General features: G+C 40.6%; 1 protein-coding gene across 1 annotated transcript; it reads left to right on the top strand.

The window, feature by feature from the left end:
- Window positions 1–9,017: 9,017 nt before the first annotated feature.
- LOC144422848 (uncharacterized) lies at window positions 9,018–11,011 on the top strand. The gene is made up of 2 exons (XM_078112732.1): window positions 9,018–10,872; window positions 10,974–11,011. Exons 1-2 carry the CDS (start codon window positions 9,018–9,020, stop codon window positions 11,009–11,011), a joined length of 1,893 nt encoding a protein of 630 aa, XP_077968858.1.
- The last annotated feature ends 2,146 nt before the right edge of the window (window positions 11,012–13,157 follow it).

Genomic DNA, 13,157 nt, shown 5'->3' with positions numbered 1-13,157 from the left:
GTGCTCAACGCAGATAGGGTCAAACCCCCTAATTTTGGTGATACGGCGGTGTTAGAAGATAGGAAATTCGAAAAAGACGGGGAAGAAGGTCAAGATAGGAGATCTGAGGGTGATGGATGGACGACTGGACATATGATGCAAATTCAGCGGAGAGGTGAAGATAAACCTACTAGCATAAAATTATATATTCTGCTTTAATGTACCTTCGCTTATTAAAAACATACACTGCGGCCTCTTGAGCATATGCAATGTTGATACGGTTCCAGAAACCTAGCAAAGTACAAGTAGCACATTTTAATCTAATAATTACGGTGGTTGATTACCATTTGAAATTCCATATCAAAAGCCTGCATTGCCTTGCTGAGCAAATGAAGTAAAAAAGATGTCAATCCAAGATTTTAAACATTTTTGTCATCCTTGGACACTCATTAGAACTATAAATTTGTTTCACCTAAATATTCTCATAACATCACCTTACAAATGCATTCACACTTATTGACATGTTTTCTCAACATACGCTGTGGCGTAGTCCATCTTCCTGTCGAGGCTCGGCTACGGGGTTGCCGTAATTAAGCACCATTCTGCGCGTGAGCTTATGCAATGTGAAACGGCTCCAGTAACCTACCAAGGTAGAAGTATCACTTTTTTTTCAAGCTACCAATCACGGTGGTTGATTACCTTACTTCACAAATGCATTCAGACTTATTGGTATGTTTTCTTCAACGTACGCTCAAATAATCCCATTGGCTTATTTGAGCCGTATAAAACCTGAAAGTGTGCTTAACCGGGAACAAAGAAAGTTGAATTTAATGATCAGATTTGAGACGGAATTGGAGGTAACTAGAGGAGGGGAGTATTATAGCGTGTTGTGTGTGTTCAGGCTACTAGGAAGAAGTTGCCCAGGATAAGAAAGCTGAGGAAGGTAGGGTCGAGGATAGGGATAGGAAGACCGAGAGGATTAAGGGATTGGTTCAAGGGTTAGAAAGGCCGAGAGGAGAGAGGGCAGTTGATGGAGGGTTAGAAAGGCCGAGAGGAGAGGGGGCAGTGGGTCGAGGGTTAGAAAGGCCGAGAGGAGAGGGGGTAGTGGGTCAAGGGTTAGAAAGGCCGAGAGGAGAGAGGGCAGTTGGTCGAGGGTTAAAAGGGCCGAGAGGAGAGGGGGCAGTGGGTCGAGGATAGAAAAGTCGAGGAGGATAGGGCAGTTGGTCGAGGGTTAGAAAAGCCGAGGGGAGAGAGGGCAGTTGGTCGAGGGTTAGCGAGGGCGATGGGCCGAGGAGGATAGAGGGCCTTTAGTCGAGGGATAGAAAGGCCGACAGGAGAGAGGGCAGTTGGTAGAGGGTTAAAAATGCCGAGAGGGCAGTGGGTCGAGGGGGTAGGGCAGTTGGTCGAGGGTTAGAAAAGCCAATAGAAGATGGGGCAGTGGGTCGAGGATAGGGAAGCCGAGGGGAATAAAGCAGTGGGTCGAGGGTTAGAAAGGCCTAGAAGAGATAGGGCAGCGGATCGAGTATAGAAAGGCCGAGGAGGATAGGGCAGTTGGTCGAGGGTTAGAAAGGCCGAGGATAGGAATCGAATCGCGGATTAGAAAGACAGCGGATCGAGGATAGGAAGGATGAGGGGGATAGGGCGGTGGGTCGAAGCAAGGAAAGGTCTAGAGGAGATAGGGCAGCGGATCGAGGATAGAAAGGACGAAAAGGAATAGGGTCGAGGGTCAGGAAGTCCGAGAGAATATAGGCAGTGGGTAGAGGATAGAAAAGCCGAGGAGAATAGGGAAGTGGGTCGAGGGTTAGAAAGGCCGAGAGGAGATAGGGCCGCTGATCGAGGACAAGAAAGAATGGGCGAGATAGGAAAGTGGGTCGAGGTAGAACATGATAAAACATATTTCAAGCAATAACCGACAGAGGCCACATTTTCACACGATACAACCAGATACAATGAAGAGTTCAATACGCCAAGTCTGAATTCCATGAATTTTATTAAAAAGCACGAAACAATTCTAAATATTATACCGAGGTGTGTAGCATAACAACAAGTGACGAAGCGGTACGATTGATGATGCGGTAAATTTACAATTGATAGAAAAATTTCCAACATGTCGTGAAAAAAAAAGTTATGTGAAGCTGTAAATAGTCGAATTTTATTGACTAAAATTTAATAATACTTTACGAAGGTCTGAGATAATTTACAATCTAAAAAGGGAAGTTAAATTTTTTGGCCTGGAGTCGAAACTGTAAGACTTTTAGTTGTTAAAATCGAAATCAGCATATCAGACTTGAACTTAAAATGCATTAATATAACTAAATATTCACAACATACAATTAAACAAATCTGCATACGCGAATGTTTTTGTTGTTCACTCGACATTCTGTTTTTGGTTGTTTCGACCAATTTGACTCTTTTCATGTGATTTTACGAGTGTACTTCTAACAAGGATCTGGCACTTGCACAATGTATACACGTAAAGAGATTCGCGTTTCAGGCTATATTCGTGTTCTCCGTGGGTCGTATTGTTTTGTTTTAGATTGCATGTTGACTCTTGGGGTCCATAACGTTTATATTAGAATGATGCGTCAAACACTACCACTAGAGGTCGCAGTCGACTTTTATTCAACCATTCAATCGTACCTTGTTAGGCCTGTCTTCGACTCTCTGCTCAGACCTCCCATCTTTAACACGATGCCTCCTTTTCTGCAGCTTTTCCCATTCTCTACTCACTGCCCTATCCCCCCCAACCTCCCTATGGTCTACTATTCTGTCCCCTTCAACTACTTTACACCTCGTTATCCCTAATCGAGCCGCAAAACTTTCAGGTTCCATACGATTCAAGTAAGCCAATGAGATTATTTAATCGTAAGTTGAGAAAACATGTCAATAAGCCTGAATGCATTTGTAAGAATATTATGAGAATATTCAAGCATGAAACAAACTTATAGCTTCAGCGAGGAGTGCGTACAATGACAACAAAAACGCTTGAAATCTTGGGTTGGCAAAAATTTTCTCAATGCAATATAATAAATTCACAAAAGTTAGGAAGTTGGAGAGGATAGTGGGTAGGGGACAGAAGGTCTGAAAATTGGTTTCATCACATAACTGCATTACAATTTTGAGTGTAATTTGTTATCTGTTATTGGGATCAATTCAATTGTGCATCTTTACAATATAAAAACATTTGGCACTCAATCTATTGTGTGCTCATTGATTTCTGAGGAGTTCAGATTGGAGTTACACTCTGTTAACGTGTGCTCAATAACACGGGAATGTGGACACGCAGATAGGGTCATGGCCCTATATATTTTGGTGATACGGCGGTGTTTAGAGGATAGGAAATTCGAAAAAGACGGGGAAGAAGGTCGAGGATAGGAGGTCTGAGGGTGATGGATGGACGACTGGACATATGATGCAAATTCAGCGGAGAGGTGAAGATAAACCTACTAGCATAAAATTATATATTCTGCTTTAATGTACCTTCGCTTATTCAAAACATAGATTGGGTCGTAACTAGGGCTGGGCATTTTCGAATACCTGATGATTTCAGAATCGAATCGAATAATTTTTTCGAATCGAATCGAATCTCGAATACTTGGAAGATATAAAATTGTATGTAAATTTTTTAGTATTTTAGGTCCTCCAGACACATAAATTACTGAAAACATAGAATACATCACTGACAATAAAAAAAAACGTTTTCATCAATACCTCAATACAGAAAAGAGTCATAAGTCAGAATTGTGTTGAAAAAATATGGCTTCAAGGAAAAAAAAATTGAGAAATTTACCTCGACCATTGGCGGAAAGAGTAAAACAAGATGGCGGCGATTCGAAAATTTGCTCTAAACCGATTCGAATAATTTACTATTCGATTCGATTCGAATATTCGATTCGAAATGCCCAGCCCTGGTCGTAACTCGCATAACTGACTACTTCAGTACACTGCGGCCTCTTGAGCATATGCAATGTTGATACGGTTCCAGAAACCTAGCAAAGTACAAGTAGCACATTTTCAATCTAATAATTACGGTGGTTGATTATCATTTGAAATTCCATATCAAAAGCCTGCATTAAATGGCTAAGCAAATGAAATAAAAAAGATGTCAATCCAAGATTTTAAACATTTTTGTCATCCTTGGACACTCATTAGAACTATAAATTTGTTTCACCTAAATATTCTCATAACATTACCTTACAAATGCATTCACACTTATTGACATGTTTTCTCAACATACGCTGTGGCGTAGTCCATCTTCCTGTAGAGGGCCTATCCCAGGCTCGGCTATGGGGTTGCCGTAATCAAGCACCATTCTGCGCGTGAGCTTATGCAATGTGAAACGGCTCCGGTAACCTAGCAAGGTAGAAGTATCACTTTTTCAAGCTACCAATCACGGTGGTTGATTACCTTACTTCACAAATGCATTCAGACTTATTGGTATGTTTCTTCAACTTACGCTCAAATAATCTCATTGGCTTATTTGAGCCGTATAAAGCCTGAAAGTGTGCTTAACCGGGAACAAAGAAAGTTGGATTTAATGATCAGATTTGAGAGGGAGTTGGAGGTAACTGAGAGAAGGGGAGTATTATAGTGTGTTGTGTGTGTTCAGGGTACTAAGAAGAAGTGAGGAAGGTAGACCAGCGGGTCGAGGATAGAGAGTCTGTGGGGGATAGGGCAGTAGGTCAAGGATAGGAAGACCGAGAGGGTTAAGGGTGTGGGTCAAGGCCGAGAGGGGAGAGGGCAGTTCTTCGAGGGTTAGAAAGGCCGAGAGGAGAGGGGCAGTGGGTCGGGGATAGAAAAGCCGAGGAGGGTGGTTGGTCGAGGGTTAGAAATGCCGAGGGGAGAGAGGGCAGTTGGTCGAGGATAGAAAGGCCTTTAGTCGAGGATTAGAAAGGCCGACAGGAGAGAGGGCAGTTGGTCGAGGGTTAGAAAGGCCGAGAGGAGAGGGGGCAGTGGGTCGAGGATAGAAAAGCCGAGGAGGGCAGTTGGTCGAGGGTTAGAAATGCCGAGGGGAGAGAGGGCAGTTGGTCGAGGATAGAAAGGCCGGGGATATAAAGGTTTTAGTCGAGGATTAGAAAGGCCGACAGGAGAGAGGGCAGTTGGTCGAGGGTTAGAAAGGCCGAGAGGGCAGTTGGTCAAGGGTTAGAAAAGCCGATAGAAGATGGGGAAGTGGGTCGAGGATAGGGAAGCCGAGGGGAATAAGGCAGTGGAGGGTTAGAAAGGCCGAGAGGGCAGTGGGTCGAGGGTTAGAAAAGGCCTAGAGGATTGGTCGAGGGTTAGAAAGGCCGAGAGGGCAGTTGGTCGAGGGTTAGAAAAGCCGATAGAAGATGGGGCAGTGGGTCGAGGATAGGGGAGCCGAGGGGAATAAGGCAGTGGGTCGAGGGTTAGAAAGGCCTAGATTGGTCGAGGGTTAGAAAGGCCGAAAGGGCAGTTGGTCGAGGGTTAGAAAAGCCGATAGAAGATGGGGCAGTGGGTCGAGGATAGGGAAGCCGAGGGGAATAAAGCAGTGGGTCGAGGATTAGAAAGGCCTAGAGGAGATAGGGCAGCGGATCGAGTATAGAAAGGCCGAGGATGATAGGGCAGTTGGTCGAGGGTTAGAAAGGCCGAGGGGGGATAGGGCAGCGGATCGAGGATAGTAAAGATGAGTGGGATAGGGGACAAGGATAGAAAGGCCGAGGGGATATGGCGGTGGGTCGAGGGTTAGAAAGGCAGATCGAAGATAGGGCAGTGGGTAGAAGGCAGGAAAGGACGAGGGTGGAAAGCCGAGGGGAATAAGGCAGTTGGTCGAAGCAAGGAAAGGTCTAGAGGAGATAGGGCAGCGGATCGAGGATAGAAAGGACGAAAAGGAATAGGGTCGAGGGTCAGGAAGTCCTAGAGAATATAGGGCAGTGGGTAGAGGATAGAAAAGCCGAGGAGAATAAGGAAGTAGGTCGAGGGTTAGATAGGAAAGTGGGTCGAGGTAAAACATGATAAAAACATATTTCAAGCAATAACCGATAGAGGCCACATTTTCACACGATACAACCAGATACAATGAAGAGTTCAATACGCCAAGTCTGAATTCCATGAATTTTATTAAAAAGCACGAAACAATTCTAAATATTATACCGAGGTGTGTAGCATAACAACAAGTGACGAAGCGGTACGATTGATGAAGCAGCAAATTTACAATTGATGAAAACAATTCCAACATGTCGTGAAAAAAAAATTATGTGAAACTGTCAATAGTTGAATTTTATTGACTAAAATTTAATAATACGAAGGTCTGAGATAATTTAAAATTTAAAAAAGAAGTTAAATATTCGGCCTGGAGTCGAAACTGTAAGACTTTTAGTTGTTAATCAAAATCAACATTTCAGACCTAAACCTAAAATGCATTAACATAACTAAATATTCACAGCACAAAATTAACCAAATCTGCATATGCGAAAGTTTTTGTGTTGTTCACTCGGCATTCTGTTTTTGGTTGTTTCGACCAATTTGACTCTTTTCATGTGATTTTTACTAATGTACTTCTAACAAAGATCTGGCACTTGCACAATATATACACGTGAAGAGATTCGCGTTTCAAACTATATTCGTGTTCTCTGTGGGTCGTATTGTTTTGTTTTTGATTGCATGTTGACTGTTGGGTTTTATAACGGTTATACTAGAATGATGCGTCAAACACTACCACTACAGGTCGCAGTCTACTTTCATTCAACCGTGGTTTGCATGTACAAAATGGATATTTAGCAAGACTGTAAAGTTCAGTGAAAACACTTTAACCCTTAACCGTATAGAATTACCTGTTAACCGCAGCGTGACGTTAGTCGCAATAAGTTATAATTTTAACTTGTCACGCCACAATGGTTCCAAGGCAATTTTGCGTGTCGTGTTCGTGATTCTGCGTGACAAAACTCCAGTGTTTGTTTTGTGACTTATACTGACAGATATATATAATAAAAAAACTGCATCAACTGCGATCAAGAGCTACTAGCTATAACAGTTCAATACGATGTGATGCGAGTGTATGTATCATCGGAGGGTGTATTCAACACGTCCGGGAATATATTTAATTCAAAGCTCTTCCGTCATTAGTTTCGGAAAATGTCGATATATATGCTAATATATTCCTGTGACAGAATGCGCACTTTTTTAATGACATTGAATATACGCTCCTGCAATAAAACCGTGAACAATATATTCTCACGGGAAACTGATTCTGAACTTATCATTGTCAAATTTTCATAATCAGCCATGCTAATATGTCAATTATTTTTTACATGTTTCTGTGCCCATACAGTAGGTGATATTCTTTTATCATACGCCACGGGAGATAAATTTGCGATGAGCTAATTATACAACCACGATACAACCAAATACAATAATGAGCTCAATACGCCAAGTCTGAATCCCATGAATTTTTTTAAAAAGCACGAAACAATTTTAAATATTATACCAAGGTGTGTAGCATAACAACCAGTGACAAGTCGGTACGATTGATGATGCGATAAACTTACAATTGATAGAAAAATTTCCAACATGTCGTGAAAAAAAAGTTATGTGAAGCTGTAAATAGTCGAATTTTATTGACTAAAATTTAATAATACTTTACGAAGGTCTGAGATAGTTTACAATCTAAAAAGGAAGTTAAATTTCTTGGCCTGGAGTCGAAACTGTAAGACTTTTAGGTGTTAAAATCGAAATCAACATCTCAGACTTGAACTTAAAATGCATTAAATATAACTAAATATTCACAACATACAATTAAACAAATCTGCATACGCGAATGTTTTTGTTGTTCACTCGACATTCTGTTTTTGGTTGTTTCGACGAATTTGACTCTTTTCAAGTGATTTTACTAATGTACTTCTAACAAGGATCTGGCACTTGCACAATGTATACACGTAAAGAGTTATTATTTTCATAATCAGCAATGCTCGTATTTAAATTATTTTTCACCTTCTTTGGTGCTCTCCAATACAGTAGGTGATATTCTTTTATCATACGCCACGGGAGATAAATTTGCGATGAACTAATCATTTAAAAAAATGTACAGTATAAAGGTGATTTGTACCAGAGATGTCAGTTAACAGTAAAAATAAATCGTAACTGTTAACCATTCAAAATCGATTAATCATTTTCATCCCTATAATACTGGGACATGCAAAACATTTCAGAGCGAGTAGACTTCTACTGTTTGTTAGTTGGATGCAAAGCCGACCCATGTATCGTATATTCGCGTTTCTGCTGATATTATAGTTTCAATAATCGAGTTTGGCGACGTGCTAGTGCTCAACGAATAGCGTATCCACATAATATTTGATACAACCCTCTAGCGTTAAATAAAGATACAAGTCGGGTGAGTGGCTGTTGAGGTTCAAAATCGTATTCGAGTAAATCTACAAATAGTCAACGCTCGTTAAATCCAATAACTCCGTAAGACTTTATTTTATTGCGTCATACCATCCCTATCTTGAAACGAAACTGAAATTCAAAGGTATATTAACAAACCACTTCTGCGACATCAACATGCGTCAGATTCGAATATTTATTTTCGTCGTTCAACAAAGATCGTACGTATGAACAAAAAATAAAAATTAAATGAATCCTCAAAAAAAACGTACAATGTTTTAACTGCAATGGACGAGGAGTTGCAAATCTGCATACGCGAAAGTTTTTGTGTTGTTCATTCGACATTCTGTTTTTGGTTGTTTCGACATTTGACTCTTTTCATGTGATTTTACTAATGTACTTCTAACAAGGATCTGGCACTTGCGCAATATATACACTGTGATGAAATTGAATTAGCGCCACCTAATGTGGCCAACGTGGCACCATCGTTAATAGTCTCGTGGCTATGCGTAGGTTTTATTTGGTTAGCGTGCGTCAGGATTGCTACATCTTGTAACTTGTTCTTTTTCTTGTTTTAGTATAGTAGTAATCTTTAAGTTAATAAAAGCCTAGAAAACAGTCTAAATGAGTTTTCCTCGAATGGTTTCACTACAATTTTATTAACTTAAAAATTAGCTTCGGTTTTACCACTACAAAGCGTGATGGCTCAACAATTGGAAAAGTTTATCCGTGTACCAGTCTTGGACACTCCGCCGAATTCGCCATATGCTCAAAAGGTTTTCAGTCATTGGGAACGCATGATCAAGAGCTTTTTGAATTCTGCAGAAACTGCTAGAGCTTCGTCTCCGACGACAACAACATTGCCTGTGATTGACAAATTGGCAATTATTGTGGGCTACATGTCTCCTGATGTGTTTGTTTATATTGAAGAAATAACAACATATGACACTGCTATGGCCAAATTAGAGAAGTTGTACAAGAAGAAGAAAAATGACGTTTTTGCCAGGCATAAATTGGCGACGAATAAGCAAAGAAGTGGCGAATGCGTAACAGAATTTTTCCAACAATTGTCTTCGTTAGCTAAAGACTGCAACTTCGAAGCCGTATCTGCTGATAAGTATAGAGAAGAAGCTATAAGAGATGCTTTCATAACTGGATTGAAATCCGCCAAAATTGGTCAACGGTTGTTGGAGCACGAAGTATTAACACTTGACAAAGCTCTTCAGATTGCAGATTCATTAGAGAGAGCCGAAAAGTTTGCTAACTCCTATCAAGAATGTACGAATGGCCAATTAATGACCACATTGTCAGAAAAAGAAGCATCTGAAACTGTATCAGACACAGAAGAAAGACGTGATGACAATTTCAAATCTATAGCTGTGACATCGAGAACTTCAAACTTCGATTTTGCTGTCAAAAGGTGTGGTTATTGTAGAGGTGTGCATCGCTTAAAACGTCAAAATTGCCCAGCCAGAAATGTGTATTGCTTCAAGTGTGGTCGACGTGGACACTTTGCAAGAGTATGTAGATCTTCTAATAAAAATCGTGACAAAGTTGAAAACCCACATTTAGCTGCTGTTGTACCTAGCAGTCTAAAACTAGCTCTTGTTTCTGTAATAATCTCTGGCAGGCAAGTTGATGCTCTTCTCGACTCGGGCTCTTCTGATAATTATATGGCTAGCAATTTCGCGTCTTCTCTTGGGCTTACTCTAAAAGGACCGATGTCTAAAATTTCACTAGCATCAAAGAAGTCCGAAGCTCGTATATTGCGATCTGTGACAGCCGATATTAGGGCGAATTCCCGAACATACAAAGATGTCAACTTTGGCGTAATAAATAACTTGTGTGTGGATGTTATATTGGGGCATAACTTCATGAGCAAGCACAGAAGAGTTATATTTCGGTTTGATGGCGCTTATGAAGATCTAAATGTCGAGAAAACCTGTAACCTAACTGCTGCAAAGGTTAGTGAACCTATTCAGATTTTTCAGTTTATTGAACCCAACTGCAAACCGATAGCAGCTCCGTCTAGAAATTATTGTTCCGACGATCGTCGATTTATTAAAAGCGAGATATCTCGTCTTCTTGGGGAAGGTATAGTAGAGCCTTCAAGATCCCCATGGAGAGCACAAGTTATTGTGACCAAAGATGCCCGGCATAAGAAACGTCTCGTTATTGATTATTCTCAAACGATAAATCGATACACCTATTTAGACGCCTACCCATTGCCCAAAATTGACAAGATAGTAAATGAGGTAGCTAAAGGACGTGTATTTTCTACTATGGATTTGAAATCGGCCTACCACCAAGTGCCATTAGCAATAAGTGATAGACCTTTAACTGCATTTGAAGCTTCTGGCTCCCTTTATCAATTTTGCAGGCTTCCATTTGGTGTTACTAATGGTGTAGCTGCATTTCAGCGGTATATTGACTCTATCATTGCCAAATACGACTTGAAGGGAACTTTGGCTTACTTGGATAATGTCACTATTTATGGTACGAACAAGGAAGAACACGATGAACGACTGAAAGCATTTCTCTCTGCTGCCAAAGATTGTGAGTTAACTTTAAACCAAGATAAATCCTTTTATTCTGCTACTGAACTATCACTGTTGGGTCATCTAGTATCACATAACACTATTAAACCGGATCCTCAGCATTTCAAACCGTTGCTCGACATGAAGCCTCCTCGTGATTCTAAGAGTTTAAAGCGTTGCCTTGGAATGTTTGCTTACTATTCCAAATGGATTCCTAAATTTTCTGATAAAATAATTCCCTTGACTAAAAATTCGGGGTTTCCACTTTCAAACAATGCTATGAGATGTTTTGAAATTTTGAAAAGCGATCTACTAAATGCCTGCCTCGGGAGTATAGACGAAAGCAAGACTTTCACCATTGAATGTGAAGCGTCTAATAACGCAATAGCTGCTATTTTAAATCAGTGTGGTCGTCCGGTAGCTTTTACTTCCCGTACACTATCTAAAAGTGAAATAAAGTACCCTTCAATAGAAAAAGAAGCTGCTTCTATTATAGAAGCAGTCAGAAAATGGAGTTATTTGTTACATGGAAGAAAGTTTTGCTTAATTACAGATCAACGGGCCCTGTCTTTCATTTTCCAAAAAAACCATAAAAGCAAAATTAAAAACACTAAATTGTCATTGTGGAAATTGGAACTTAGTTGCTACAATTATACTGTTGTTCATCGAGCCGGGATTGATAATGTAGCCCCTGATACTATGTCTCGAATAAGTTGCCTTTTTGGCAATCCTGATTTTGACCTCAAAAGTATTCATGAACAACTTGGTCACCGGGGTGTTAGGAGATTGTCACATTTCATCAGATCTAAGAATCTGCCTTTCTCTACTGAAGATGTAAAACACATTTGCTCCAACTGTCAGCAATGTGCGGAGCTAAAGCCGCGATATTTTAAAGGCAATTACAAGCATGAATTAATTAGAGCAACTCGTCCGCTGGAACGAATCAGCATTGATTTCAAGGGTCCCGTTTGCGGTAAAAAGCAGTATATTCTGATAATTGTTGACGAATACAGTCGTTTTCCATTCGCCTATCCTTGTAAAGATATGACTTCTACAACTGTGATACAGTGCCTTTCTTCCTTATTTTCACTGGTGGGATTACCTGAATACGTACATAGCGATAGAGGCCGGTCATTCTTATCAAGAGATGTTACGGAGTTTCTTGCAAGAAGGGGCGTTGCTAACAGCAATTCCACTCCGTACCATCCAACAGGAAATGCTCAGTGTGAAAGGATCAATCAAACGTTATGGAAGACTATAAAGCTACTTTTGGCTTCTCAAAAATTACCAGAGGCTGCCTGGGAAATTGTCTTACCTGATGCCTTGCATAACGTAAGATCTTTATTATGTACGTCTACTAACTCGACTCCACATGAACGGTTGTTTGGTTTTCAACGACGATCGATGCTGGGCCAATCGCTCCCCAATTGGCTACTTTCAAGGGGTAGTGTGTTGCTTCGAAAATTCGTTCGGACAAAGACCGAACCTCTCTGCGACGTGGTGGATCTATTGGATGCCAATTCCAAATATGCACTGGTACGCCACTCAGATGGAAGACAAACTACAGTTTCTGTAAAAGACTTGGCGCCATGTCCCGACCAATCTAAAGCTAAACCAACCGAGACTCCAAATGAATTGAATGACGCTGATTTGCCAGAAGCTCAGGATGAATTAAATTCTACTTCGGATGAAAATTCGGAAACTCCCGTAGAAGATACTGAAAGCCCTCAACTTCGTCGCTCTGGTAGAATACGTAAGAGCCGGATTGGTACGGAGATAGAATCTCTTAGCTTTATTCTACGAAGTGCTATTTTCATTTTGTAATTTTCGTGCATACTTTATATTCTGTTATATATATACATGATCTTTCTGGTTGGGGTGATTGTGATGAAATTGAATTAGCGCCACCTAATGTGGCCAACGTGGCACCATCGTTAATAGTCTCGTGGCTATGCGTAGGTTTTATTTGGTTAGCGTGCGTCAGGATTGCTACATCTTGTAACTTGTTCTTTTTCTTGTTTTAGTATAGTAGTAATCTTTAAGTTAATAAAAGCCTAGAAAACAGTCTAAATGAGTTTTCCTCGAATGGTTTCACTAGGGAGATTCGCGTTTCAAACTATACTCGTCTTCTGTGGGTCATATTGTTTTGCTTTTTATTGCGTGTTGACTCTAGGTTTCCATAACGTTAATATTAGAATGATGCGTCAAACACTACCACTAGAGGCCGCAGTCGACTTTCATTCAACCCTGTTTTGCATGTACAAAATTGATATTTCGCAGAACTGTAAAGTTCAGTGGAAACAT

The sequence above is a fragment of the Styela clava genome, chromosome 5 (assembly GCF_964204865.1).
Source record: "Styela clava chromosome 5, kaStyClav1.hap1.2, whole genome shotgun sequence".
Lineage (NCBI taxonomy): Eukaryota > Metazoa > Chordata > Ascidiacea > Stolidobranchia > Styelidae > Styela > Styela clava.
This window is presented reverse-complemented; position numbering and strand designations above follow the sequence as displayed.

Excerpts from the sequence above, each read along its gene's own strand:
- LOC144422848 (XM_078112732.1), top strand. The coding sequence starts at position 9,018 with ATGGCTCAACAATTGGAAAAGTTTATCCGTGTACCAGTCTTGGACACT. Across the intron at positions 10,873-10,973 it reads TCTCTCTGCTGCCAAAGATT|CATTTCAAACCGTTGCTCGA; the intron begins GTGAGTTAACTT and ends CCGGATCCTCAG.